We start from the raw sequence: 24,594 nt of genomic DNA on the forward strand, positions 1-24,594 counted from the left end.
GGAGGGATACGGGGCGGAGCCGGCGGCGCGATGCGCCGGGGCGCTGAGTCCCGTTGCCGGGTGACGGAGAGGCCGGCCCGGCCCCCTCCCTCCCTCCCTCCCCGTGGCGCTGGAACTGCCGCCGCCGCCGGTTTACGTAACGCCTCCCGGGGCAGGTCCCGGCTCCGTCCCGCCCGCCTCACTCGGGGACGGCAGCAGCGGGACGGAGTCCGCCGCCTCCTCCGGCTGCCAGAGGCCCCAGGGCCCCGCTCTGCGCCGCCACGGCAGGTAAATGCCCGCCGCGGGCCCGGGGAACAGAGGGAGGGGCAGGGCTGAAGGGAGGGAGGGAGAGTGGCAGCCACCCTGCCGGTAGAACGGGAGGACGGAGCCGGGAGGCGGTGGGCGCCCTTCCCCTCCCCCGCTTCCTTTCTGCCGCTGCGATGGGACAGGCGGGCTGGACCCCCGGGAGCGCTGGGCCGGCGGCTCGGGGCCCGACCGGGAAGGCCCGCGCATCCTTGCCCTCTCCGCTAACAGCCCGGGAAGAGGAGGAGTTGCGGGGCCGGGCCTCGTCGCTCCGGGAGGACGGTTTCCCGGGACGGCGCGTCCCGCTCCTGGGCTGCGCCTGGCTCAACGCGGCGGGAGCGTGCCGGGGGGCGCGGGAGGAAGGGGCCGGGGAGGGGGTGACAGGAGCGGCGGGGGCCGGGCGGGGGGCGGCTGCCGGCGGGCAGGGCTCGGGGGCGGGGCCGGGGGCCCGGCCTGGGTGCCCCGGTCAGAGCGCTGCCCGGGAGGGGAGCTGAGCCCTCCCTGCCTGCCGCCGACTCCGCGCTCTTCCATCCCGGCGGGACCCGGCGCCGGGTGAGCGGCTTGCGCCGCGGCCGGGAGGGAGGCGCCGGCCTGGAGCGGGAGCCGCGGCTCGGTGCCCTCGGGCCGGATCACGCCCGGGAGCAGAGGAGGAGAAGGAGGGAGGGGAAGACGGCACCCCGCACCCAGCCGCTGCGGGTGCCGGCCGCGCCGGTGTCACCCGGTGCCAGCAGACGGGAAAGCGGAGGATGCGGCGGTTCGGGTCGCAGTAGGGAGATCCCGATCCGGGCAGCGCCTCGCCTGCTCCGCCTGACCCTTAGTTTGAGGTGACGGGGCTGTGCCGCTGCCGGGCCCCGCCGGTGCTCACGCCGTGACCTTTCATCTTGTGCGAACGTTCAGAGCGCAGCAGCGGCCGCGCACCGGGGAGGGGGAGCTGGGGACGGGCTGGGGCTGATGGAAACCGCCCCGGCTGAGCTGAGGCGTTATAGCGCTGCCCCGGGGGCCGCTCTGGCGGGACTCGCTCCCCTCCGCTTTTTTTTTTTTTTCTTTTTTTTCCCTTTCCAGCAGCATTGTCCTTTAGGGCCTATTGAAGGCTAAAGGCGGATAGGAAGGCTAGGGCTGCTGCTGTTTGAGGAGGCGGAGCTGGGCTGATGGGAGACTGACGGGAGCCGCATCCTATGGGCGCTGGGAGCCGGGCGCCGCTGGGGCGGGACCGCCGGCCACGGCCTCTCGCGGGCGATGGGCGGGGTGGGGGACAAGGTTTGGCGAAGGTTACAGCTGAATGCAGAAGTGACACAAACTGACACTTCGCTCCAGCAAACTCGTTTCCATCTTCTCCTCGTGTCGTCTCGATTAAAAGTATACATGTATTGAGTCGTGTTATGAAACTTTGAGAAAAGCGAAAGTGCGGTGCTTTTTTCTATCTTGTCTTTGTTTTAATTACTCATTGCAGTACCTGATACTGATCTGAAGGGTGAAAATAGTATGATTTGCTTGTCCTTCCTTTCAAATAAAACACATTCCTGTATTCTGATGTTATCTGTGTATAAGTGATTTGGGTTGTAATTTAGAAGCTTGGGATCAGAGGCCGCTGTGGTACGTGTAGTTAATTTTCCTCATTCAAACCGTTTCAAATGTTTATGGTTTCTGTTGTACACTGTATATTTCTTCCGTGTTCTTGGGAGGAAGTTGGAATTGCCGATCGACTTTGGTTTCTTAGCTGTCAAAAGTGAACTCGTGATGATTCAGTAGATAATTGTGTAAAACAAAGTACTTCACTGCAGTGCTTAAACCCTAAGTATTGCAGGCTCCTCACAACCCATGGGAGTCTGTAATTGACATTTTTCTTTATTATTTAAGACAAAAATATGCCTTATAAAAGTAAATGATGTGGAACTTGATTGTTACTTAACATGTAACTGTACAGATTTTATTTTTTACTGTCCTCCATCTACTGTTTCTTGTTAGTATGGATTGCTAAAATGGTAGTGTACAATCATTCTCTTCCAGTCAATAAAGCATATCATATAGGTATCAAAATCTTGTCTTTTGATCATTGAGATACAAGAGGGGATGTAGGTGATTTGAGTAAAATGAGTAATCTGGTATATGTTCATCGTGTTATTAATTTTCAAAGACTTGACAATTATAGGGGAAATCCTGACACAGTTCATTGAAAAGATGGCAGTTTATATCCCCACCATGTTGTGCTTGACAGATATTAACACATGTACAGTGACAGAACTTCATTGGTCTGTTTGGGGCACCATTGGGATAAAGATCCTTTGAGTCCGCAGATTCTGCAAATTTGGATTGGGTATATGACCCTTCAGCTTTTCTGCTCATGAGCAATGGAATTGGAAGGAAAGTAAGGGTCAAACAGATCTATATGTGACCCAAGAAGAAAAAATGGAGGCCTTGAACTTCTTTTACATTAATATGCCTATTTCATCATCATATTTCAGCATTCCCCACTGCTTCTGTTGTTGTTGCTATTCGTTATTCTTCCAAGTTAGAGAAATTCCATAGGGGTAAAATGATGTCAGCATTTTCCTTTGCTCATTTGTTGTGCATTCTAGCAGGAATAGGGACAGAGGAAAATCTAGATACTGCTCAAACTTCATTATTTGTCCGTCTGGAGTTTCTAGGTGAATAGGAGGAATGAAGCAACCAAGAGGTTGCACAGGTGCATATTCTTGAGGGATTTTATTGGGTTTTAGGCATAGTGTTGTAGAGTCAGAATAGACATTTTATATACTTAGCTAGAATCCTAGCAAAATCATGCCTCAGTTTGCTGCTTCTTTAAACAATAGCTAATAACTAAAAGTAGCAATTTAGTACTATAATAGGATAGGCAACAATGTCTGGTAAAGCAGAATGTGGTGAAGGTGGTAAAACTCAGATTTTCTGTAGAGTTGGAGAGGCAGCAGGCAATATTCCAGTTACCTGCATTGCTAATGGAACTTGGAATACAAATTATCTTCTAGAAACTATTTAATATGTTCTGTTTGTTGGGATATTCTGGCTTTGGGATATTCTTCTGTCTTGTGGAACAGAGATTGGAATCCTTCATTTTTGTCCAAGAAAAGTGACAGACTGGTTGGATAATTTGCAAATGTAATTGTAGAAATGAGTTGTTTTGTTGTCCATCCCCATAGTTCCGCCCCAAGAATTTTTTCTGACTAAAGTCAATTACGTGATACAAGCTAAAAATGTTCAAATGAGTATTGGCATGCTTAGTTACATTTCAATACACAGACAAAAGGAAAATTGTCTATTTGGAAGGAAAATGACAGTTTTTTTATTAATTTGGAAATAATTTACCAGACTTTTCTAGTCAGAAGTACCATGTAACTGCAGGACTGCCAGTGTTTTAGTAGAAGAAGTTCTAGATGAACTTGTTATAGTATTTTTACTAAAAAGCATCTTGCTCTACTTTCCTGAACGTTGGTTGGGTTCATTTTTAATGGATGTTAAGAGGTTGAATGTATATTTTATTGGTCTACAGAGGTGGTTGGGGGTTGGGAGAAGGATTGAGTAGCTTAAACATTCAGTGCAAAGATTATTCTTTCACAGACATCTTACTAGCAGCTATTTCTGTAGCTTTATTGGAAGCTACTGAATATTTTAAATTTTTAATCACCTACTTCCTTTATAATTTCATGTGCAGGATGTTTTGATCTACCTGCATAATACTATACATTGTTTGTTTCTGCATCTAAATTCTGTTCATAACTTTGATATTAAAGAGGACATACGGAACTTGTCTTTCCAAGAGATTTATTTCTGAGGCAATAGTGTGGAAATTTAAATAATTAAGTATTTAAATTCGTTTTTCACTCTTGTGATATTACGTATAATAGTTTAATTATATTAGTGTGGAAATTTAAATTATGAACTATTTAAATTCGTTTTTTTCAGTTCTGATATTACATGTAATAGTTTAATTATATCCTGCTAAGTCTGTGCTCAGACTTGCTATAGTGATTTTCATTTTTAATATAATTTGGGGAATGTTTGAATTTCTGGGTTTTACTGTATTGAGCAAGGAATTTCAAATATGCAGTCCATGCTAATGTCACTTGTGTCTGTAACTTTCTGGGCCTTATTCTAGAAAGGATTGCATGTGAAAATTTACACTCTATGGAAAAAAGTTTTTTAATAAGTAAATTATAACAGGGATGAAATCTGAATAATTCTGTGTGTTTTTTACAGCTTTTAAAAATCTTTGCCTAGTTACTACTAAATTTACCAAAGGAACAAAGTCTTCTGGGTAGAGTGCTGGACTAGGATTGAGAAAAGAGACCTGCAGTTTTCTATCAGCTCTGCCACTAAGTGAATTCAAGTGAAATTTCATTTTAATGTGCTTGTGTTTAAGGTGCTGTATGGAAAGGAGTAGCTGTTATCCGTTTTGTAGGTTGTTAAATTGTGTGAGTTTGTTTTTATATTTTGGTTAGATGGACTAGCTTGGTTGTGGAAGAATTCTGAAGGGAGACGCGGTTGCATTGCAGATGGGATTTTGCATATATAGTCTGAGGAAGAAAGTACAGAGAGAGAGAGAGAGATAAGGCAGTAAGAGACTAGGGTAGCTGAAGGCCAGAAATAATAAAGCAATCTGTCATAAGATGGTACAGTTTTAACATCAGAGCAGCAGAGTGGAGTTGCAAGATCCATATCCTCTGCAGGGTTATTCCAGGTAGTGTTAGCTTAATCAGGATTTAGATTGAGATAATAATCATCAACAGTAAAGTGGGAAAACATGCTAAAACATACACAGATTGATTCAAGAAGTTATTTTGATAATTTAGCATCTGTCATATGTACTTTTTAAGAAAATAAAGTGTTTTATTAACATAAAGGAAAAGGTCTGCTTGAAGAATCACTAGTGAAGAAATCAGTAATGCATATTGCTGCCACTGGATGAGTAATTAATTCTCACTGGATCCTTGTGCCACTGTAATGTGTTATTTTGAACTTGAAACAAATTTGAAGACTGTGGCTGAGAGGAAGTGCAACTTTAAAACATAACATTGTATTTAAGACACTGGAATATCCTGAAAGAAATAGAGCTAGCTTCCAGTTATTTGTTGGGCTGATGTCTTCACTTTTAAAACTACAGGAAAAACTTCTACTGTTTCATGATATTTGATTCTGCTCTCTGAAGATTTTGAGCTAATTACTTTTACTAATTAGCTAAAGACTGCTGTTCAGTGAATTTCTCTTCTGGTTCTGTCTTCTGGGGTAGAAGTTCACTCTGCTGCATATTCAGCTCTTGCCTTTGACAGTGAAACTGCATTACCTTTAGTAATTTTTGTTTTATTGATGTTTTTATAGCTGTTTTGATGGAAGTAGTGTTGAGTTGCGTGAGGTGACACAAAAGTTTTAAAATGTCTCTGTAAGTTCAGATATTAGTTTGTCATACGTAAATGATTTTCTCACCAGCCTCTCTGAAACGAGTATCTTATTGACTTCAGAGAAACCTCAGAGTTCCAGTTTTTAGTAACTTTGTTCTTGAATTGTGAAAGAAATGCCTTGGTTAACAGTACAGTAACTTCCTTGAAGAGAATTAATGTAATGCTGACCTGTTGTTTTTGTAAGAGGTTCTCTGGTTGCATTTTACTAAAATGACCTTTTCAGCTGTCATTTGAAGTATCAAGCAGCAAATGTATTATTTTAAGAGCAATATTAAACTGTCCTACCTGTTCAGTTAGTAAATTTTTTTTTTAATAAGTAGCGTTTTTTAGGCAATATACTTAATCATAAAAGTGGAGACATGGTAACAAATATCGCCACTGTTTTTATGGAAAAAGACAGCCTGGCAGCCTTACAACATAAGCTAAACAGTCAATGCCTATGCAAATTCATTAAAATGTTAAAATAGGAATTATTTCATGTGACTTGCTATTCTCTTCAAAATTGAAGAGTATCCTACTTCAGATCTCAATTTCATAAATAGATAGAAATTAATTTACTAATATTTTGGAATAAAAATTAAAGGTGGTAGAGGGGCAGGAGAAAAGTATTGGAAACAATTTTCTTTGTAGGCCTGCCATATTTTATGTGTGGTAAAGTCAGTAACTTCTCTGCTGGCTAAGTAGTAGGTATTGCAAATGCAGCTTGTCAGAACCCTTTGCATTTACTGAGCCTCCTGTGGCTGACACATCTTGTAAGTTTTTACACAGTTATTAATGAAAATATTGTCTATATGTGGCTTTCAACTTAATTTATGGTAACCTTTTTTTAATTAAAATAACTGTTGAAAAGACTATGTAGTTAGGTGAAGTTATATTTGTTTTTAAACTCTTCATGAGGCTATTTAAAGCTTTTCAACAAGGCAGTAATTAGCTCCCTGAAATGCAGACCAAGTATAAAAAACATCAATGGTAAGTATTCAGAAAAGACCTTCATACAAATTAAAGAAATTAATAAACCAGAGTAAAATGTATAGTGTGGTCTTTAACTAGTTAGCTGTTTGTATACAGCTGGATTATTAACCTTGGAAGTATAAATAGCAGGACAAATATCACAGCCTTTAAATGAACACTGGTGGTTGGATCATTGGCATTCATAATTCATTCTCCTTTTCCTTGCCCGACTGAAAGATGCAGTGTGTGCCTAAGAGTAAATTGTACATCAGTTGAAATAAATCTTGTATGGTTGCACTACAAAAGTGGCCAGCTGGTATGAACAGCACTGAATATTTTATCAGGGTGGCCCCACTGATGGCCTGGGGTACGGTTCCACCTGGTGGCTACCTGTGCCTTGAAGGCATCTACAACACGTGTTGGGGCACACAGGTGCCTGTGTCTGCTCACTGAGGTGTTCAGAACCAGGGTCACTTCTGTTTTAATGCACACACGTGTAACTTGGTGCTTGGGCCTCCAAGCATTAGCATCCCACTTGGGAATGGATTTCAAACGCAGGCAAGTACCTGTTGGTAACAGATAGTTTGAACTGCTCCAGAAGTTGAGTAAATAAAGGACATCAGGAGGGCAGGAAAGAAAATGATCAAATGGTCAAGAACGTGCATCTGGTCTTTCCATTACTTGAGTGCATCCTGTGTTGTGTTTTTAAGTCCTGCATATATTCTAGGTGATGATACTAAGGCTGGTAAATATAGTGAGACACAAGTAGTAGAAAGCTTACAGATTTTACATGCCAAAAATCCTGAAGATAAATGTCTTGCTGAACTTAAAATATGTGCATCTGTGTGATCGTAGTTCTATTTGGTTTCGGTGTGTATTAACTCCATTTATGTTTCCCTAAATCTGAGAAAGTGTTGTTGAAGTATGATGGTGGTAATCAATGATGTGTGGTCTGTTGCTTGTGTACATAGTGAAAGATACTGCTTTTGATAAATAGTGTCCCCGTGAAGATTCTCATGGGACTGAACAGAAAAGACTGTAGCTATCTCCTCCTTGAAGTTGCATCTAGAAAAGTATTTCTCCCCAGGATCTCTCAGGCCCAGTAGCAGCCCATCCAGGTAATCCCTGCGTAATAGACTTGAGGTAAACAGGGAGGAGAGCAAGATGCTTGTCTCTGGCATTGTTCTGGTACACTGATAAGATCTGCAAGTTTAAACTGAAAAACTTGAATCATAGCACTCTTCAATGGTAAAAGAAATGTAGCAGGAAGGTCTGAAAGCTGATGTCAGTGGTACTGAAATTACACTGATGAGTGGAAAGTAAAGTATGAGGTGAGGCACTGCCTCTCAGTGTTTCGGAGGTCCACATACGCTGCCTTCTGCACTACCACATATTCTCTTGGATTCTCCACACTTGGGTGATCCGTCCTATTCTCAGTTAGTTACAGTGCAACACCTGCCTCTCTCTCAGCAAATCTGAAGCAATCAGTAATTTCTTTGTCATTGCCAGGCTACTGTTTGAGGCTGAATCTGCTGGATGCTACAAGTACAGGGTATGGTTGCATGGATGCCTAGGGAATTTCTGTATAAATATTGGAAGTAAATATCATACGTGGTGAAGTACCTGGATTGGCTTCCACACTTCGAAGTTCCTAAGAATAATCGTTGTCTGAAAGACTTGGGTTTAAATTAGCTAAAATGTAGTTTCTGCATTCTGCCTTCCTAATGTTTTCTTGTTATTCTTAAGTGGATCTAATAGTGGGTTGCTGCTGAAAGGGGCAACCCCACTTCCTCTCTTATGCCAGATCTAGAAATTTTGTGGTGAGAGAGTGAGTTGATCACAGATTTGTATTTTTTGAAGACTGGGTTGCCAAAAATGAAATCTTTCCATTTGGAACAAAAAGCTGATACAGTTAGTCCCTGCAACCACAGAGTGGATGTGTTAAGTACAGGACAAGACGGTGGGAAGGAAGATGGACGGGAGGATGAGAGAAACAGTAGAATGTCTTGTCCTCTCTTAGTAGCAATGTGCAGTGGTGGTGCAGTTCCTGTTACACTAACTCACCTTTAAGTCATCCACACGGGTTTCTCTGTCAAAATGCTGCTGCTGTTGTTCTCTTGAAAGTTAGTTACTGCTCCTATAAAAATGATCACTTCTGGTTTTTGCAAACTGGTACTAGTTTTAATTAATTTTTAATATGAAAAATGTTTACCTAAATTCTTTGTCATTAGATGCTGATTTGTATTTTTAAACTTCTAAAAAGTTATCATACATCTATGTTATGTTATATGTATACATTTTTCTTTTTTCAGATAAGATTTAAAAAAAAATAGTCACATTTAAACAAAGTAAAGTTTGGTTCAAACACCAGTACACAGTAACAAACTAAATTGGAAAAAATATTTGTCATTTCAGTTTATGTTGTTTTTTAAGGATAGAATGGAATTATTAGGACTCTATTGGTAGTTGGATAATCTTTAGGACAAATTCTTACTTAAATAATGTAATTGTTGCCATTGTTAATGACAGCTGGGCATTTGAAAATAGCGAAGCAGCATTTCACTTCTGTAGATTCTGACAATCTTTCAATTTCTCAAATCTGATCAATGCAGGTGTTTTTAACAGTTTTAAGTCCTTCTTAAATAGCAAAATTTTTTGAGATACAACTCTTTGGGTTGAGGGGGTTGCAAGTTACAGATGTGCTGTACTTAAACTTACCTGGTGCAATTGCATAATCTGTGGTACCAGAGATTGTTTTATTTGTCGAATTTTATTTTGTCAGAAATGCTCTGAGCTCCATTCTGTTTATTGAAACAGAAATGGTGTCTATGTGCTGCATAATGAAATGCTTGCTTTTGGGTTTTTTTTCAATGCAGCTTTACTATTGAGTTGACCTCCTGAAACAGTTTCTTGAGTGATGCTATGAAATAGAAATACTTCCATCTTGAAGATAAAATTTGCTTCCTAAATTATCAAGGCTCCCACTGAACCATGATCTGCAAAACTTGCCAACTATTAGGCTTATTAATGAATTTTTTAAAGTTGTATTAGATGTACTGAAGGACTGCTTCATAAGTCTCCACTCAGCAGAGATGATTCTTTACAAGTCTGCTGTATATAACGAGGACCTTTCCAAAAGAGTCTTGCTTATGAAGGCACATTCAAACCTTGCAATTCTATGAAATGATTAAGTTTTAGGGTGTACACAGTGTCTGCAGGTTTTGTTGTTGTCATGCTTTTTCCCCTTTATGTCTTGCCTTTTTTTTTTTCTTAGCTTAAAAATTTTGCATTTTCCAGCTTATATATATATTTGTTTTGCAGAAGTGAAGAATACACAGATTACAAGAATTTGGGGTCTTTGATATGCAACTGACCCCCTAGTGCAAGTGTCTCACCTGCTAATTCAGTGGTCCATTAACAGTTGTTTCCCATAGCTCAGTTTTTGCTCCCTGACAGGATTGGTATTTTGACATCTTGTAGCAAAGTTCTTGTGTGTTAATAATGTGCGGCCCCGTGAGTGGATCATCTTATTGAACTTCTCCAGCAACTGTTTTTTGAAGTGTCGTTCTTGTATGATGGTAAACATAAATGTTTTATAAGAACAGCTGTACTGGTTCAGACGAAAGACTTTGACAAACCCAGTACTTGCCTGCAACATCATCTCTAAAGGAGCAGTTAGGGACAAAAACTGAACAGGGAGAATGATACCTCTCCTAAATACTCCCTCAGCCATACACTATTTTCAGCCTAAGGGATTTCCTGACCCTGATATGCTTTGTCAAGTTGGAAACTCTCAAGGGATCTCTCTTACTCAATTTCCGTTGAAGGCCATCTAATTTTAAATTTTTTTTGAGTCTTCAGTATCTTTTGGCAAGGAATTCTAGTAGCTGTTGTGTGAATTTTTGTATGTAGATCTTACTAACTCATTAGTACTTTCTATTAACAAAAAATAGACATTGAACAGTCAGTCTCTATCCATGGATAGACATGGATTAATACCTCACAACTCATTGATTTATGCATGAATAGCATCAGGTGCTTATTGCTCCATTTCGAGTTTACCTATGCTAAATTTTGTTTGCCTTTTTATTGCCCAATCCAGTTTCATAATGTCCTCCTGCATTTTTTCAGTTACTCTATAGTCACTATCCCTGATCACTTGCTGTCCTTTGGTAGCTTCTTAACTGTGTCACCCATCTCATCTTCCAGGCCCCTTAGGAATTTATCAGATAATGCAGGTCCCAGTTCAGAATCCTTCAGAACTGTGCTGGTGACTTCCCCTGGTGTCATCTTGATTGTTCTTTTTCTTTGCTAACCTAAGTAACTGAGGCTTATGTGGTAGCTCTTGAATCCTTTGAGTAATTCCATTAAGCTTTTATATGGGATTAGCAGCTTCAGATTTTCATTTGGTGTTATGAAAATAAGCTTGCAGATTTGTAAGGAAAAAAATCCTGCAGTAACACCCACACACTAGTTTCTGTCTCCCCTGTGGGTTCTCTGACTTGAGTTACACTAGAACCATAAGCCCAGCCCTGTTAGACATCAGTCCCCTATAAAATGTAAACCCATTACAAGTAAGACTGTATCATGCTTGCATCTCCTGGTAACGCGTCTTAAAAAAGATGGTTCTGTGTATATTTAAAGTTGATTCACAGGGCTGCTTTTATGCTTCTGACCGCTTATGGTGCTTTGATTCCAGCCAGGTGTTTCTCATGGCCGGACAATATTTCTGAAATGTTGAGTCAGGAATTGCATGAACTGAGATGAAGAGAGAGCCATAAGCATTATAGTTTTTTTTTGTTTTACAATAGTGTTTCAGTGCCTTGGTCATGAATCAAGCCCCTGCTCTTGCTGTTTGTTGTGCAATAACATCAAATATCACCAGTGCATAAAAAAGCTGTCTTTGCTCTGAAGACTACACAGCCAGGTTTCTTAGATTATCAAGGAATGTGGTTAAAAAATAACAACTTCTCTTACTTCTGAATTCGCATGTTTTTTAAATACCATGTGAAATTTATTAAGCACACAGATTCCATTGTTTGCTAGACTTTAAATAGGCTTTGTTTTTGGGCTTTGACAGTGCCTTCCGCATTGTGTGGCTGCTCGGTTTGTATGTTAAGGATTTGTTCAGTTTTTTCATGGAAAGAAACAAAAGAATTAGGGTAAAATTGCAGATTCTTCCATAATATATAAGAACAATTTGGAATTCTGTTGCCATCATATAATGTGGTCATGCTTTTGATTATCAGTCTTCTAAAGGGGACTGAAATTTACTGCATTGTATATATGATTTTAGTATGTTGTTGACCAAACTTGATAAAATTTTTACTTTTTTTTATACTAATTAGGATTTCCATATTTTTTCCATACCTGTAGTTGCCAGAGAGAGGACAGATTGTTTGCTTTTAATAAAACTATTCTGTAGGAAATCACTACGTTGAAAAATATTGTCCTGATTAAAAAATGTGGACGCTTCTATCCACATTAAAAAAAAAAAATTAAGAAGTATATGATCTTTTTTTCTCCGTTCGTTGAATGACTGTCATATGCTGTCAAAATGGAGAAAAAGAACTGTTGAAATGAGAGCTGTTAATTTAAACTCTGTAATGTACTGGTGTATTTCAAAGAATAGTGGAGGAAACTTTGTATGAAACAGCAGTTATGATTTAACTATTGTGTGACAATGTGGTTGGTGTAATTGTTAACATGTAGCAGTAGGCAGAATGAAACACTGGAAACAGATGTTTTCCCTTTTTGGTACTTGAAGGAAGGAAAAGTAGCATCTATAGCTTTATCCAAGAGATCAGCTCCTCTGTAGTAATGTATCAAAATGTGTAAAGAGTAAATTTGAGTTTTGAGAGACTCACTTGCAGATCATGCAAGTAAAGAGCATATTAGTTTTCAACCTCTTTCAATATGTAATCCAGTAACTTTTTTTTTTTCCTACTGATGGTATAGACCCCAGTGTAGTGAATTTACGCCTGCAGACAATTTGCTTCCTTTTCAAGTTACGTTTTATGATCTCTAAGACATTGTCTGTGGAACTTTAGTTTACCTGTACCTATACAATTGTAAGGGGTATAGTTTTTACTCTCTTATTCCAATATCTTCTAGTACTTTAAAAGTTGATATTTAAGAAAACTTGAAAGCTTGTTAAATCATTGGATTGTTTTGGGGTTTTTCATTTACAAAAAATGTTGGTTTAGGACCTTGCTGTGTGAATTCACAATTTTCAGAGGCCTCTTGGTGCTGATAAAATAGAGATGAGGTTACCTTAGATTTCAGTGGGTTTTGTGGTTTGGCTTTGGTTACTGTTTTCTAGTAGTATGAAAGACACTATGGAGGAAAAAAAACCTGTTAAAGACATGGAATTGTCTTGTTTGGCATGAACTTTTGGTTAATCTTTCTGTTGATAATCCATACATTAGCACTTTCTTGATGAGCTTGTATTGAGCTTCATTGAAGAGTGATTTATGATACCTTTCTTTTACTGCACTCTCTGGTAATCTCTGATTTTATGCTGTCATCCTGTATTCCATAGACAGCAACTGCCATAAGAAGCTGTTTGTGTTGCTTTCATTATTGTAGTTCCAAGGCACTTAAAAAAAAAAAAGTTCTGTGTATTTGTTATGACAGTACCGGTATTCGAGTTATTATACAGGGAAGACTAGATTACTCAGTCTTCAAAAAAGGTTATTTACCATGAAAGAGCAACTCTGTTGTAGGAAACAAACCTGGAGTGCTCCACCTTCACTTTCTGTACCATTGATCTCCTTTCTGTTGCTTGCTGTAGGTTATTTAAAGTTGTTGCTTTGCCATAGCTAGATCTCAGGAGACTAAAGCCTAGTTATTTTCTTCTGGTGTCTATTGTAGATCAAAAGAGTGTTTAGTGTCTGTCACCCTGAATAGAATTTTGAGAAATACATGTATTCTAAGGTAGTCTAAGTTGAAAAATCTGAGTTCTTACACAATGCTGTGTTCTCATTCTTTTACAAGACACTTCATAAATTGGGTCTTGTGCCTCTAGTGGTTAAGCTGCTAACAGTTTATCTAGTGTGACCTTGTTAAGGTCATTGATTAGTATTGCAAAAACTGAAGGTTACTTAAAAGGAAAAAATATACTAAGAACTGGAGTAAGGAGAAATTATTTTGAAATAATTTAAACATGCATTTTTTACTTTGCAAATAAAAAGTAGTTTTCAGAAAGTATTGATACAGATGTTGAAATTTTTATTTGGTAATTCTTGTTATAAGGCATGTCCATCTGTCATATTTTATAGCTGGAAATGGAGAATTCTTTCTGACTTAGTTAAAATAACTAGCCTTCCACTAATTATTTAGGCTGTAATGTGCTCCCTCTGTTCAGATTAGCCTTGGTCTTGTGAGGATGGAAAAATTATTTTTAGTGAGACGGTGTGAAATAGATATAAGAGAGATAATAACTTATTTGTCAGAATGTGTTATCTCTAAAATCAAGCTTCACACCTATCAGTAGAAATGTTTGCTCTTTGAGTGACTTGTATTAATTTGATATGAAAAGTCTCTCTAGTACTGGGATGGGAAAATACTCTATGAAATTTTGTTAATTCTAAAACATAATGGAAATGTTTTGGACCATCTGTGAAACAAAGTACTTGAGAGTTGTAAAATGAGAACTCTTAAATAATATTTAAGAAATTTGTTTAGATTTCCAGTTTTTATATCATGTTAGATGAGGTGACAATATGATATTCAAAAAAACTGGACTGCAATACAAATTACAAAAATTCTGTTGTCTGATTTCATGATTTCTCTTAGAATGTGTCTCTCTCTTGCTGTGTCTTTCCTCTCCTTCCCATCTAATAAAAGCAAGACACACTTTAACTGGTCAGCTGAAGTCAATCAAATTTTGTTAGCCTAGATCTCAAGAACTGAATTTCTCAAATGCCTCACTTAAATAAGTGTTAAGATAGAAAAGAGAGGCCACAATATCATCTCATTCAGGGAAAAGCTGAAGGATAAACTCGGTCCTTACTAGGTGCTAAGGACCTAAACAATGTGTCACTTCTGTGGGCAGGAACCTCTTTCATTAGATATGATTGTCAAAACCCTGCCCAGCCTGACCTTAAATACTTGGAATAGATCATGCACAACTTCTCTGGACAAGTTGTTCATTGTCGAACCACTTCAATGTAAAAAATATCTTCCTTATGTCCAACCTAAATCTATCAGTTTTTAGTTTAAAAAAAACCTGATTTTAGTTTAAAAAAAAACCTGTCACTACAGACCCTCATAAAAAGTCTGTCCCTGTTTTTCTTCCAAGCCTCTTTTAAGTTCCCACAGAACCTGGGGATGCATTTCATCAGGTTCCATGGACTCATGTACCTTCAGGTTCCTTAGATGGTCTCAAATCGGACCTTGTCCTGCAGGGGGCAGTTCTTCATTCTCCCAGTCCCCACATTTGCCTCCTGCGAGTGGGGCAGTGTGTCTGGAGCACTTGCTAGTGAAGACCATGATAAAAAAGTCATTAAATACCCCATATTGTCCATGTCCTCGGTCTCCTTTGAGAGATGGCCCCTTTTTTCACTGATATACCTATAGAAGCTTTTTCTTGTATAGAAGCTTCAAGAAGCTTGGTGTTCCTGGCCAGATGTAATTCTGTTGGGGCTTTACCTTTCCTAACCGGATTCCTGGCTGCTTGGACAATTTCTCTCTATTCTTCCCAAGTCACCTGTCCTTGCTTCCACCCTGTTTAGGCTTCCTTTTTCTTCTTGTGTTTGTCCAGGAGCTCCTTGTTTAACCATGCATGTGCCTGGTGTTTTGCCTGACTTCCTTTGGTAGGCATGTGTCACTCCTGAGTCTGAAGGAGATGATCCTTGAATATTTACCAGTTTTCTTTGGCCCTTCTTCCCTCCGGGGATTCTACCAAGCAGATCCCTGAGAATGCCAGACTGTGCTCTCCTAGAGTCCAGGACTGTAAGCTTGCTGTGCACCCTTGCTGCCCTAAGGATCTTGAGCTCCACCATTTCATGGTCACTGCAGCCCAGGCTGCCCTTGAGCTTCACGTTCCCCAGCAGCCCCAATGTTTTGGTGAGAAGAAGACCCAGCCTAGCACCTCTCCTTGCTGGCTTCTCTGACTTGGGAAAGGAAGGTATCATCATCACATTCCAGGCACCTCCTGGTCCTGGATTGTCTATGCTCTCCTGTGTTGTCCCTCTAACAGATATGGGGGTGGTTGAAGTCCCCCACGAGGACCAGGGCTTGTGAGTGTGAGGCTGCTCCTCTCTGTCTATAGAGGGCTTCATAGCTTGGTCGTCCTTGGCAGGGAGCCTGTAACAGACTCCTAGTATAACATAACCTGTCCCTGCCCTCCGTTTCATTCCAAGGCAGAGTTCCGTGCACTCCGGGTGGTCACTGACATAGACGGTAACATCCCCTACTTGTCTCCCATACCTGTCCTTCCTAAACACCCTGCATCCTTCCATTCCAGCCTTCCAACACTCCAGTCATAGGAGTCATCCCACCATGTCTCAGTGATGCCTGTAAGATGATAGCCTTGCAGGCATGTACATGTCTCTAACTTTCTTTTTTTTATTGCCTTTGCTATGCGCGTTTCCATACAGGCATTTAAGCTGGGCTCCCAATAAAGCTGACTTACTGGCCAGCGTGGCAGGAATTCCTTTGTGCTGCTCTTCAAGTGCTCTCCTGCTGACCTATGATCCCTTTCCAGGCTCTGAGCATCTTTTGCTGGCTCTGGCATCAAACTGGTAGCAATGGGATAGATTAAGGCTCCTGTTCCCTTGAACAGGAGGGAGCTCCTGTTTAGGTAGTTCTGCACCGTGTCTCAAGAAAGATAAATGAAGAGTGTCAGTTTTCCCATATCTATGAAATATGGGATGTGGGGGGCTGACAGGGACTGTGGCATTGACTTAGGGAGAGCATTCATCACAAGCTATGCTGTGGAGAGCCAACAGGACTAAACAGATCCTCTGGAATATTGTTCTTCAACAGTTAAGGAAGTATGGACTTAAGAGTTTGGACCTGTGGCTCTTGGATTTGGACTACCTTGGGTCACAACATTAGACTTTTCTTATACTTTCTGTTCTCTAATTATGTGATGAAGCAGTAACATCCAGTGCCTTGCAGCATGTTTCTACCTGCTGTTATTTGTGCTTACTTAAAAGATTCTGCCTAATTGAACATTTTGCTGAGAAAGATTGAATAATGCTGTGTTACATCCTTTCTCAAAATGAACACTGCCCCCAGAGCAGTAAGGTCACTTCAGGAGAGAGTAGGGTTTTGTGAACTCCGTACTAACTGATCATAATGGGTTTCTTTTTGGTGATGTGGCAGCTGAGTCAGTAAAATCTGGAATATACAGTTGTATCTGGGTGGTGGTGCAAAGAAAGCTCCTAAAATCTATCATCTTTTGTTGTTGACGTTTATCAACTTTTAGTTTTGTTTGGCCACAGAGCACATGCCGCGCACATGAAATGCTACCCCCAGTGTATAGTTCAGATGGTTGTATTAGGTGGTGTCTATTGTAGGTGTGTTGGTTATCTTGAAGTGGGGTTGAAACAAAACAGTAGATTTTGCTTAGTCACTTGAGTCTGTTTTGTTTCCTTTCAGTGAAGGGATATTTCCTGCTTGGATTTGAGCTTTGTTTTCTCATGCTAAGAAGCTGGAGAGGAGAGAGAAGGCCTACACAAATGCCAGATTGGCATGTGGTTGATAAGTAGACCAATCCAAAAATGCCTTTTTTGGGCTGACATCTTCTGCGTTTGAGAGCAGAATGCTGACGTGTGTGGTGCTTGCACCTTCTGCCCCTTGCTTACCAAGATTGATTTGTGATTGTGGGTGGTAAAAGTCTTAGGATAGTTTGTCTATTTTAGGATATGGTTTAGAGTTTAAGCTCTCAGGTAAGACAGGTGTATGCTTTGTGTAAAGAGGGTTAAATGTTATTTTTTGGCACAGATAAATGATATTCTGCTCAAGTTTTTGAAGTTATTCCAGGGATTTACATTTTTATAAGGACAGATTCTGGATGATAAAATGTTTTACTGTCCTTATACAAGGCAAATAATTGAAACTACAAAAAAACCTACGAAAAAACCACCGCCACCAAAAAACCTGAACCTGAAGGTAGTAGTAACTCTTTAGTAGTAGGATTTATGAAACTTCTGGTCAGATGAATTTCATTAATTCAGTGTTTTATAAGCAAAATACTTTACTTTTTTTCATTTCTGGAAAATGGGTATCACTGCAAAACAGTAGGATTATATTGTCTTCTAGTGATGCCAAATATGCTGTCAGTCTTTATTCAAACTAACATAGTTGGTTTTTTTTTTAATGAAGGTGGGTTTTTTTCAGCTGATAGTGAAAGTAATAAAATCTCAGCTTTCCCATAAAGCTAGGTCAGACTTATATTTCAATTGACAGGTTAATTGTGAAGTCTTTGATGAAAGTCTCTCTTCCAGCAGTAAAAAGTACTTTTTCTAAAAGTCACCTTTAAACTTGGAATAATTCCTATCACTCTTCAAAATGACATTGAGTAGATGTACTATATGTTTGGAGTAAGCAGTATGTAAATGACTGTTTTCTACTTTGGATGTTTTTTTTCACTGTTTAATTTATTCATGTATGGATACATATTATCACAACTTATCATTTTTTCCTCTTTATAGGTCCTGCTGGGGACTTGCATCTGGCCTCAATGTGAAATTAAGGTAGAAAAACACATCTACATATGTGTTTGCTATTAGGATTTAGTTTATTCACTGGTCATGCCTGAAGAGTGATGTTCGTCTCTAGTCGGCTAACAGCCAGGAAATATAAATGATTGTCCTAGAAGTCAAGCCTCTCTCCTATTTACTGGAGTGAAAATCACCTCCAGATACCGACGGAAAATCAACTACAGAAAATGCTTCACGTTATAAGGATGCCAACCACCTAGATTCATGCGCCCTATCTGTACAGTTGTTGTGGATGGTTTGCCATCTGAAAGCTCCTCAAGCTCTTATCCAGGCCCTGTATCTGTTTCTGAAATGTCTCTGCTACATGCTTTGGGTCCAGTGCAGACCTGGCTGGGACAAGAGCTAGAGAAGTGTGGCATTGATGCCATGATTTATACTCGGTATGTCCTCAGTCTTCTGCTGCATGATAGCTATGACTACGACCTGCAGGAACAGGTATTTACATATTTTAGATGTTGTCCAGTGAAAGTGAGTTTTTGTACCAGTTATGTTTTGTGTATTATACCTGGGTATGCCTCAGTTGGGGGGGGTGGTTGTCTTTAAGTGTGTGGGTGGAAGGAGGGTATGAACCACGCAGGAGTCAGATTTGATGGGTGAACTGAGATTAAAGTAGTTAGGTTGCTGTATGGGTAATTACATTAAAAAATGTTTTCACTTGACTACAATCGATATCAGAATTGTTAACACTGGAATATTCTGTGTCATAAATGCAGACCATCACTACTTGTGATAAGCTTAATTTAATATCGGAGCATTAGTAAACTAATGTAATTCTTGTAAACTGTGTGTCAAATTGCCCAGCTCCACAGTAGTTTGTAGACCTCCTCCCTCACTTCCCATGGATTTCATTTTGTGCTATTTTCAGTAAGGAATTAACACCTCCCCAAATATTTTTTAGTATTCAGGTATTTGGAATACATTGTTATGCACACTATATTCATCTCCTCTAAAGTAATGTTAATGCTGAATGCTGATACAAAGCATGCAAGAGAGTTGTGACCCTAGAACATACTGTTCAGTCTCAATACCTTTTTTCTTTTTTTATTTTTTTTTTAATTCCTCTGCATCATGAACCTGTATCGAAATACTTTTAATAGTGGAGTTTTATGAATTCAGGACTTGGGGAAATGACAGTGTTTTCAAAAAGGGGTGACAATGCTGTTAAACATAGACTTTGTCTTAGAACATGGCTGTGGTGACATGAAGGAAACCAAATACCTATGTTTTGATACCTTAATTATTAGTTCTTTTTCATTGCTGTTGTTATGGTTATACTTCATACATTGCTACCTAACTGCTTCAGAACTTCCATTGTCACCTAGTTTATCTTTTTAAAAATCCAGCAAGAGCAGAGCAGGTTATTGTGAGATAGATATAAATGGAACTGAAGCAGAAAAAATTAATGTCAGATGCTGCCAGTTTTTGAACTTGTAGCAACCATTACTGTGCATAAAAGCCTTCATGCTTCCCTTGTGCAAACCAGAAAACCTGTATCTTTTTGTTCAAAAGTGTATCTGGCAGCAGTAGGTGTCATCAGCAACACCCCTATGATTATTAATAATAATAATAATAATTTAAAAAACCCAGTGTAAGCACTTTCTGAAATGTACCTTAACATGTACGTCTTGGTCAGACATGAATAGCTGTATTTTAGAAGGGGGCAGAAAAAGGTTCCAAAACCTGTTTGAAAGGAGCATGTGGGATGAGGACATTAAAAAGCAAACTAATTGAAACCACATGAGAACTTGAGGAGCTTTAGAGATAGGCCAGTGGCATTGGGCAAAGTGAAGACGTGTTTCTTTTCAGTCCATTTCAGACCACAGTCATAACTTTGAAGTTGCTACTGTAATATTTCAAGTTACTGAAGTGCCAAAATTAGTTTTCTTTTTATCAGGCTTTGCAAGATGCAGGGTAACTATATTATGAAAATCTCATTCAGTTTATTTCTCATTTTGATACCTTAACTGGATCCCTTGTGAGTTTGATAAGAGAGCTTTGAGGAATGTGTCTGTTCTTTTACCAAGATGATTATCTGGACCTAATGAGCCAAAGAGAGAAGAATACCACATGCTGACTGGGTAGCCAAAACCTGTCAAGCACCTGTGTTGCTGAGTGGGTGCTGTGGTACCAATGCACAGGATGTCTTCTGAAACACCATTGAGCTTTGAAGCTGGAAGTTTCTTTTCCACCTCCTCCAATTTGATCCTGTTTATAGCATACTTTTACTGCATTTGTTCGCCTACTTCAAGTAACCATTTTCAAAGTTTTGAGACCTAATATCAATTTAGTTTCGGGATTACATTTTGTAATAATGATTAAATGCACCTGTTATGAAACATACTGCTCCCTAATTCCTTTTTCAAATAGAGTAGTCTTTAAAGCTTGCAAGTACAAATTTCTTACGAGGAAAATTGGGGAAATCTTTAAACACACATGCTTGTTTTGTTATTTATTTTATTATTTATTTTAAAATTTATTTTTAAATTTATTTTTATTTTACTTATTGCTTACTGGTTCTTTGTATCACCTGACATTTTAAATTAGTTTTGGTTTAGCAAAGTTATTCAGAAACAAGAAAATCTTTACTCTAAAACATGTATTTACATATAAGCAATTTCAATCCAATTTTGGTGATGGGTGCAGTTAAGACAAAGGGGAAGAACATATACTAGTGTTGTTTACAAATAGAAGTCAAGGAAGAGAACAGGAATTAAATATCTAAATGAGAAGTAATTTAGGAGTGAAATACTTAGAGTTGCTGAGCTTCTTTAACCCGGATTAATTCCCATTGAAAATTTGGCCCTTGGCATCTCAGGAATTTTTTCTCCCATGTGATTCCTTTAATTTTTAAGAAAGATGAGAGAATTTCCAGGGAAAGAACTCTTCTCAATAGTGTGCCTAGTGCGATGATTTCTCTCCAATTTAGAGGATGGCTCCAAAAAGGACTGAAGCACTCTATTCACATGGAGAAGACAAGGGTCAGTGAGGGTACATGTTGCACTGGGTGCGGTTTCATCTTGATACAAGAATTTTTTTCTTTTTTCTTGTAGTGAGAGCAGTCATTCCCTGGAACAGCCACCTTGGGAATGTGATAGAGTCCCTGTTGCTGGAGGTTTTTGAGACGCAGCAGGGTGATAGATAGTCTTGTCTAGGCTCCTTTTCCCTTGGGAGGGTAGACCATGTGATTTGCTGTCCTATGATTCTATGATTCTTTGCTTTTACAACTCTCTTTTTGGGAATAGTGAGTAGCCATCCCTTTTTCCTCCAAATATAGCAGTAACTTCTATATTGAGCAGGTTAGAAGGAGTGTGTGGTCTCACATTGGGATTATGTGTAGGAACAATCCATTGCAGTTTGCTTTTTTGGGGAGTGGGAGTGAAGAGGACTGATTTAGGAAGTCTTAATCTTACGGATATTGTCATCTTCATTAGAAATGTTACAGACTGAAGATGGTCATTAAGATCTTTTCACCTCAGAACGTTGATGGCATCATTAGCACTGTTTTAGTTGCTTCAGGGAGCCTCCTTCAGTGCTTTCTTTATAGTATTCTGGTGTAGCAGGGAAATGGAACTCTGAAGTCTGGACTGAGGTTCTGTCAGGTAAGTACAAAAAGATCTAGTATCAAAAATAAGTAAAAAAACCATTCCCTACCTTACTAGGCATACACAGCTATTTAAGACATCAGTGTTGTCGCATTATCTGTCACTTCTGTTTACAGTTAAAATAAGAATTTCAAAAGAATATGGGAGCCTTGATTGATTAGATCTTCAGGGTTATTTTTGAGAATAAGCAGGATGTTGCCTTCTGCTCTGTTAGTAATATTTAATATGTGGATTTTGGGCTTGATTCTGATGCAGACTTCTGTGGATTTCTCCAATGTTAGTCTAATGCAGATTTGTGTGGCTTTCTCCAGTATTATCTGTTTTGGTACTATGAGCTAGTTTGATGTCTGGATTGAAGATAAGATTAAGGATGGGGAGGGGGGGTTGTGTTGGTTTTCCTTTCCCTTTTCTTTATATGTGTGTGAGTGGGATTTTTTTTTTTTTGTTTATGTTTTGTTTGGGTTTGTTACTGGTGTTAATTCTATGCCTTACCCAATTAAAATTGTCTCTGTTGGATATTGTTATACGGATTCAGGCTCAGTATCACAAAATGTTAGATTGGTAACTCGCGAGTTTGCAGAGAGTTCACAGCAGATTTTTGCAAGAACAGAAAACATAGGTGAAAGTAAAACCCTAATACACTGCAACCAAATTTTATTGGAATGTCTGCAGTTCCTATTCTGACTCATTGGCTTAAACTGAAATAGCTATTAAAATATTGGGAAAATTTATAAGCCAGTGTGTTTTACCCAGCTGTATTTCAAAGGACTAGAGAACTATCAAGAAAGGAGTCTTGTTTATGGTAAATTGTACTGTGGTACCAGAGTCTTCAGGACTGCTATAGTTATACATATGTTATACATACCTATCAAGAATTACTGTAAAATACTCCATATGTACACACTTTAAATGTATATTTGTTTGTTTTGTTTTTAAATACTCAGGTACTGAAGGTAACTTAGTTATTGTTGGCACCTAGAGCACAATTCTTATCCAAGCCGTACTTGCTACTTTTGGAAATGAGTCTAAAAGCTTAAGATGTAAAAGTTCTTAAAAAGTCCTTCATTCTTACTGTGCACTCTTTTTTTTTTTTTTTAAATTTCCCTCTCCCCTGAGGTTTTTTTGGCAGCAATGATATTGCTGGTGGGAGGGTGTAAGCGGGCAGAAGGAGGAGGCTGTTTGGGATTTTTTTTCCCCAGTGTCAACTGATGGAGTAGAAAATACAAAGATAGTACTAATTGGGTTTGCACGTTTTCCTTGATTCCTCTGATACAGTTCATAGAAATAGTTTTGGGAGTTTTGTGGCTAGTTGAGGTTTGTCTTACCAGAAGACAAGTAAGGATTTCAGTGGCAGACTTGGCCTTTTTTTTTCCTACAAACAAAGATGTTGCTTGCTTACAGTCTTTCTAGAGAACACAATTCTGAAATTGATTTACACATATATTAGATGTCTACATGGCCTAAAGATTACTAAAGAAATCTCTTGAACCATGTTATATAAGGTATTCATTATTTAGGCGTGTTAGGGGGTTTTTTTTGGTTCAGTTTGGTTTGGTTTTTTTTGAATTTGAGGCCTATCAGTGGTCTCTCTTCAAAATGTTTGGAAACCACCAGTATTTTGTGCTGAGGTGAATGAATTTTTAGTCACTTTTGGTCCATTAAGAAAAACCTCACAAAATTCATATGGATTTACATACTGTTTAATGTATGTAAAGTGCAGAATGTTTCTGCCAAGTATACGTGCTTTCATCATTTGCATTTTATTACTGAATTTACTTACTTTGGAATAAATGATAAATTAAGCAGAAAATCATGGAATTGCTGTCAAGTTTTTAACTTTTGGGGACCCACAGAATTGCTGTTGGTGGAGATCTGAACATTCTCAGACAGCCTTTTGACTTCACACTAGATTGATTTTTAATCAGAATACCTTACTCTCAGTTTCCTAGTGGCAAACCAACCAGGTGCTGTTAAGATACAATTGTTGTTTAAATGCTAATTAAAAGTATATTTGTAGATGCATGTGTTCTCGAACCAGTTTGTGATACAATAAATATTGCATTAAGATAATATAATCTGTGTGAAGCAGAAGGCATTGCCTTAAAACATACTTTATGTGAAACATTATTTCATTAATCTTTCTTTGTACAGTATTAAAATCAGTGTTCTGTGTTGTATCTTTCATATACTGTTTGTAAGCCTAGCTGGTTTTGAATATAACAAATTTGTGGTTTAAAGCTGTAGACTTGTTCCTGTAGACTGCTCTCCCTTTTGAAGGGATAGAGCCTTTATTTAAAAAACCCCAAAACCTAACCCCAACAGCTAGACACTCTGTGAGATAAAGGCTTTGTTTGTAAGCCTTTGCTCATGCAGCAGGAAGATTGAAATGCATTTGCTGTGCATACTTTCCATATCGTGTGTCTTCTGTTGCTTTTGATCTACTTCTTTCAAATCATCTTTGGAAGTTAACAATTTTTTTCTGACCCGCAAAAGTAAATATCCTTTTTTTTTTTTTTTAAAGATAATGTTTTCCTAACTCTCAGAATTAATTTGCTGTTGCACTGTAAACTATGTACTTCTGTGATCAGGATGATATTTTTGCTTTTGTTTTTTTAA

General features: G+C 39.2%; 1 protein-coding gene across 1 annotated transcript in view; it reads left to right on the forward strand.

Annotated features, from left to right (window-relative positions):
* The first annotated feature begins 15 nt into the window (after window positions 1-15).
* KIAA0232 (KIAA0232 ortholog) overlaps window positions 16-24,594 on the forward strand; it is a 71,882-nt gene continuing 47,303 nt past the window's right edge. Inside the window, exons 1-2 of the mRNA XM_042052931.1 lie at window positions 16-267; window positions 18,308-18,349. Coding sequence (XP_041908865.1) covers window positions 31-267; window positions 18,308-18,349 — 279 coding nt within the window. The 5' untranslated portion in view covers window positions 16-30. The remainder of the gene's footprint in view (window positions 268-18,307; window positions 18,350-24,594) is intronic.

The sequence above is a fragment of the Corvus kubaryi genome, unplaced genomic scaffold (assembly GCF_017639235.1).
Source record: "Corvus kubaryi isolate FWS band 111438036 unplaced genomic scaffold, C.kubaryi_AGA036_p1.0 split1-131, whole genome shotgun sequence".
NCBI lineage: Eukaryota > Metazoa > Chordata > Aves > Passeriformes > Corvidae > Corvus > Corvus kubaryi.